At 46.8% G+C, this 5,366-nt stretch overlaps 1 protein-coding gene across 3 annotated transcripts; it reads right to left on the bottom strand.

Moving 5' to 3' along the window:
• Positions 1 to 261: 261 nt before the first annotated feature.
• LOC125553276 (uncharacterized) lies at positions 262 to 5,154 on the bottom strand. Of its 3 annotated transcripts, none has more exons than XM_048717088.2 (14): positions 4,855 to 5,154; positions 4,598 to 4,732; positions 4,395 to 4,505; positions 3,310 to 4,223; positions 3,090 to 3,179; positions 2,762 to 3,004; positions 2,095 to 2,319; positions 1,864 to 1,975; positions 1,602 to 1,778; positions 1,334 to 1,509; positions 1,099 to 1,246; positions 902 to 1,014; positions 709 to 810; positions 262 to 635 (listed from the first exon to the last, which is right to left on the bottom strand). In XM_048717088.2, exons 1-13 carry the CDS (start codon positions 4,958 to 4,960, stop codon positions 739 to 741), a joined length of 2,622 nt encoding a protein of 873 aa, XP_048573045.2. In that variant the 5' UTR covers positions 4,961 to 5,154; the 3' UTR covers positions 262 to 635; positions 709 to 738. The 3 variants fall into 3 exon arrangements, with proteins under 3 accessions (XP_048573045.2, XP_048573044.2, XP_048573043.2); XM_048717087.2 differs by having other exon boundaries at positions 728 to 810; XM_048717086.2 differs by having other exon boundaries at positions 262 to 810.
• Positions 5,155 to 5,366: the final 212 nt, after the last annotated feature.

Here is a 5,366-nt window from a genome sequence, read left to right as displayed (position 1 = left end):
CCAAAACAACTTGTTGATCCATGCTGAAATTCTGTCATCATGTCCCCCAATGAGCACCTCATAAATATGACCAAATTTGGACCCAAGTGCTAAAATAGCCAGCCAATGAACCTCGACAAAACAAGTCTACTTGACCAACTCCAACAATTGTGACACCATAAACTGCAGCCTCATGTGAATGCTAGTTACTGCATGCATCATTCATCCACTATATAATCACAACATGTACACCAAATATCCCCAAGACAAGAATCAAATATCTTACCAAACAACAGTCTCATATCCCCATTGACCTCAAGACCAACATCAACAATCTCAGGCAATTCTCCGCAAAGCCACATAAACTGTCTAAAATCCATAATCCATAATGTTATCTAATCAAATACAGAGAGGTCGGTCCATGTCATGCCTCTAGTTCTATAACATCATCCACCAATATCCTCACAACAGATTCATGACCCCAAACATGTCCTTTAACAAGGACAGTTAATTATTGGTCTGCGTCAACGAACGGTACTTTGAAAGATAACTAACAACCAACTGACTTGCGAGTACTAGTAGCTAATAAGCGGCAATATGTTTCTCACTAGTCACTACCAAACCAAACACTAGTGTCACACGGCACCACCTGATGTCTGCATGTAAACCGATGTTAGTGCCGCATGATCATTGCAAATATCAAACAAGACCAGTAAGAGAAAGTCACACCAGCTGACAAGAGACATACTGTGATACCACCTAGTGGTGGTAATAACCGCCTCCAGAATGCCCGCCTCTATGGTGTGGTTGGAATGCACCCCTACCATATTGCTGCATTACATGGTAGACAAAAGCAAAGGCCAGAAAATTAGACAAATAGACAGAGGGATAACCAAACTTCACCAAGGTATATTATACTTACAGCTGGGGCAGGGGGAGGGGCATGGGCATGGGCATGGGCAGGGGGCGGGGCATGACCAGGAGCAGGGCCATAGTGATGATCACGTGAATAACCACCCCTCGTCCCAAAAGAGTCTGCAATGGCAATATACAATGAGAAACTATCACAATATAAGATCAAAGGGGCATAGCAAAATGGTTACAGCATAGGATTACAACCTCTGTGGCGGTCACCTCCAGGAAATGGTGGCTGGTCATAATGACCAAAACGGTTCCCTCCAGGAAATGGTGGCTGCTCGTAATGGTCAAAGCGAGGGCGCACACGAGGAGGACCACCATGCTCAAAGTATCCAGGAGGACCGGGTTCCTATCATATAAAAAGTAAGTTCAGTGCAGATGGTACAGAGAATTAATTACTTAGCACTTAACATAGCAATACAATATTGTAACAAACCATGTGAGAATATGGCCTCTTAGCACCATGCCGAACATCTTCATAGAGATATGGGTTTTCACCAAAGGGTCTACCAAAATCACCCTCGGGCTCAAATGTTGGCCCTCTAGGTGGATGATGATATCCTCTCCCCTGTCCTCTATCAAACAAATCATGCTGCCTTCCTGAGGAACCCCCTGCGAAGCCGAATATTAGTCAGCAGTGTAAAAATGAGCTCAAAAGGTTGAAGCAGTAAATTTGTGTTTCTGAATCGCAATAGGAAGCCCACCTCGAAAGGCAGGAGGAGCCTGCCTGGCTCGGAAATCAGAGGGCGAAGCTTCAAAACTGTTGTTACTGTATGCAGAATTAAATCTCCCACCACGAACAGGAGTGTGATTATTGAAACCCCTATCACCATGGAAACCTTCCCGGCGAGGGGCAGCTCTTCCCCTATTAAAACCTCTACCTGCACAGCCATAGAAGTCAACAAACAAATCCTCATATAACAACACAAGCAGTAGAGGAATTCGGGAGGGAGCACAGTTACTTACCAGGCCTGTTAAAACCAGATCCAGGATGTCCAATTCGAAACCCGCCACTCATTTCACCTTTCACAGCCTGACTTTTAGGTAGAGGGTTTGAAAGTCTAACCCTTACTTTTAGCTAAGTTAAAAAAACACCAAAATTATCTATCACTTATAAGCATCTACACAAGGACATGTGAGCACATTGTTTGGTATACATGAAAACAAAGACGGTACCATTCCAAACCAGAAAAATACCTTTGCTTTTCCAACATCACCCAGCTCGGTGTTGTTGGTGGCTTCAATACAAGCAAGAGCCTCCTCATGGGTTGAGAAGTTGACAAATCCAAAATCGTTTCTTTTAGCACTAGACATATTGCGAGCAAGCACAACTCGTTCTATCAAACCATAAGCTTTGAATCGGTTTTTAACACGCTCTTCATCCCAGTATGGTGGAAGCCCATCAATAAAAACTGATTTGACCTGCAGCATGAAAAAGTAGTCAACGACATGACAAATCATAGACTTGCAATGGTTGGACATGAAAACCAAATAATTGAGAACATTCCAAATGTGCAAATAGGATTTTGTTTTTGTTTTTTTCCACCACAATACCCATATGTAACAAAGTGAGGACACCAAGAAAAGTGTATAATGCACAAATATATGTGGTAATCATATGGTCATAGAAGACATCTCATCTCAGTCTGATGTAAAATTTAAATTATCTAAATTGTAGTAACAAGCAGCCAAATATGAGCATCATTGCAAACCATAACTCCTGGATAAATCATAAACTACAAATAGCTAACCAATAGTTAGTATTAAAACTATTACTGCAAGTACAACGGCATCTTTCTACTTATGTCATTTAATTCACTAACACCATCAATAAAAAAAGTAGATAGTAAAAGTAGTTAAGCACCTGAGCCATAACTTCTGCATCTGCTTCTTTTATTGGCTCTGCAAAAGCAACTTTTGCAGTTCTCTCAGGATGACCAAACAGAGCATCTGGTTGCTGCAGCCTCTTGAATGCAAGCATCGCATCCGCATGGCAAGAAAACTCGAGAAATGCAAAACCACGGCTCTGGCCTTCGTTTTGAGTATCAGGAACAAGAGTTAAGCTTTGAACTCCTTCAACTCCATAGTCAAGCAGCCTCTTCTTAATCTGAAAAAGAAAGGCGCAGAATTAGCAAAATTTACTTATTAACAGGCAAGCTCGTGATTGCGCATATTATTGAAGGAAAACTTACAGCTTCCTTTGTCCATGTATTGCAAATATTGCCCAAGAAGAGTGTGTCGTTGTCCTCGCTAGCGGCAACGGCACAACGTTTGCCATGTATCTGCAGCAGAAGAAAAAATAAATTAAACATGTGTCACACATCCCACAAACAATCGGACATCGCATCACAGAACACTGTATCTTAACATTTGTTTTTCAAAGTAATAGTGTCAGGGGAGCTGAGGTATTACCATAGGATTCTTCACCTCAGCAAGCGCGCGAGCCACCTGGTGTTTGTTTGCAAACCTGACGAACGCAAAGCCCTTGTTCTTGTTGGTGGAGAGATCCTTGTGGAGACGGACCTCCACAACATGACCGACGTGCGCAAACACCTTCCTAATATCCTCCTCGACGGCTTCACGGTCCAGCCCTCCCACAAAGATCTCTAGCTCCTTTTTGCGCTGCCTGTTCTTGGCCATGTCTGACATAACCTTGCGCTCGTCCTCTTGCTGTTTGACCTCACCTGCAGCCTGGCCGTGCTTCTCCGACGCCCTAGCACGGTGCTCTTCCTGTTTGCTCTCAGCTGCAGCCTGCCCGTCGTCGTCGTCCTCCGTGGCCTTAGCAAGGTCGTCTCCTTGCTTGATCTCAGATGCGGCCTGCCCTTCACCCACGGAGACAGAGTCGTCGAAGATGACCTCTTGAGGATCCTCCTCCTCCTCCTCTTCCTGCTGAGCATCCATCTGTTGTTGGTGGAGTGGGTGCTTATTTTCTGAATTATCATCATGAGTTGCAGCAAGCATTTGTCCCTGGTGGAGTGGGTTAGGTTGGCTGTCTTGCTTATTTTGTGCATCATGAGTTGCAGCAGTCTTTACCGCTACATCATCGTCATCGGCTTTTCCACCCTCCTGCTCTATCACCTCTGCTTCTTTGCTCTGTACCGCTTGCTTGTTCGCATCGGGCGCTGCATCCTCCTGGTTATTATTTCCTTGCGCTTCTTCTTGCTCTACGGACAACAACATATCATGAGGCTCTCCAGCCTCCACCTCCATTTTCTGCTGCTGCTCATCATCATTGGTAGGAGACGGCACGTCGGCCTCACTTGGCTCATCGACTGTGATTGAGGTTGGCTCCTCCTCCTTGATGTGCTGGTGGACTGTGGTTGAGCCTTGATGGCATCATGACATGACATGACATTCCATTATCCATTACAATACAAGGTCGAATGGGGGAGTATGTACAGTAGTGGAAAGGAAAGGAAACATCTTGTCTCTCTCTCTATATATATATAGATATAGATATAGAGTAAGATTAGAGTTAGAGTAGGTAGTGTACTTACTATATATGTCTGGCGAGGAGGCGCAGTGTTGAGGGGATGCCTCTGTCGAGTCAGAGATCTCAATCGTCTCCCGCCCCGCAAAAGCAGAGGCAGAGGCAGAGGCGGCGGCATCTGGAAAGAAGAAGAGGAGACGGGCAGCGAGAAGGAAAGTCGAAAACTTTTTATTTAGGTAGGGCGGAGGAAAGAGGAACAAGGGCAACTACCTTGGGTGTTGTGGGTGAGATGCTCCTGCTCCTGTTCGTGCTCCTGCTCCTGTTCGTGCTCCTGCTCCTGCTCCTGCTCGTGCTCCTGCTCCTGCTCCTGCTGGGCGGCGTCGGGAGCCTCCTCCGGCGCGGGTTCTGCGGGCGGGCGGGCGGGCGGGAGCAAGCAAGCAAGGAAGGGGATTGCTTGGTTAGACAGCGAGAAACAGAGACAGAGAGAGCGCGCGCGCCCACCAGAGAGGAGGGAAGAAAGGAAGCACCTGCGGCGGGAGGCGGCGGGGTCTTGGCCGCTCGTCCGCGCCCACGGCCGCGGCCGCGTCCCCGGGCCCGTCCTCGTCCTCGGCCGCGACCGGCCGCCGGCGCCATGCTTCTTGGGTGATGAAGGAGTGGAGTTGGGGGTTTGGTTAGGGTTGGGAGTTGGGACAGACAGATTTGGGTGGGGAGGGGAGCAAATCTGATGAAGGAAGGAGTTTTGAGTTGGGGATTTCTTTCCTTCCTTGCTTGCTTCTTCTCTTTTTCCACCTCCCCCACCCCACCTACATTCTATCTATTCTAAATTTCTAAATGAAAGAGATGGAGATGGAGATGGATGGGTGAGGTGGCGCCACACACACACCCTTAACCCTTTTCTTTCCTTCTCCCCTTTCTTCATCTTCAACTTCCTTTTTAAATAATAAAAAATGGCTACATGTGGTGCCGCCGTCACATCCTAGTCCTATGTGGTGCCGCCGTCCTTGCTGCCCGACGGGGCTACACCTCCTATGCCTCCCGG

This window comes from Triticum urartu, chromosome 4A (genome assembly GCF_056163025.1).
Source record: "Triticum urartu cultivar PI428250 chromosome 4A, HENAU_Tu73, whole genome shotgun sequence".
Lineage (NCBI taxonomy): Eukaryota > Viridiplantae > Streptophyta > Magnoliopsida > Poales > Poaceae > Triticum > Triticum urartu.
The sequence above is the reverse complement of the archived record's forward strand: the minus strand, read 5'-3'. Positions and strand labels throughout refer to the sequence as shown.

Excerpts from the sequence above, each read along its gene's own strand:
- LOC125553276 (XM_048717086.2), bottom strand. The coding sequence starts at position 4,960 with ATGGCGCCGGCGGCCGGTCGCGGCCGAGGACGAGGACGGGCCCGGGGA. Across the intron at positions 2,320-2,761 it reads ATGCAGAAGTTATGGCTCAG|GTCAAATCAGTTTTTATTGA; the intron begins GTGCTTAACTAC and ends TTCATGCTGCAG. Across the intron at positions 1,247-1,333 it reads AGAGGCCATATTCTCACATG|GAACCCGGTCCTCCTGGATA; the intron begins GTTTGTTACAAT and ends TTTATATGATAG.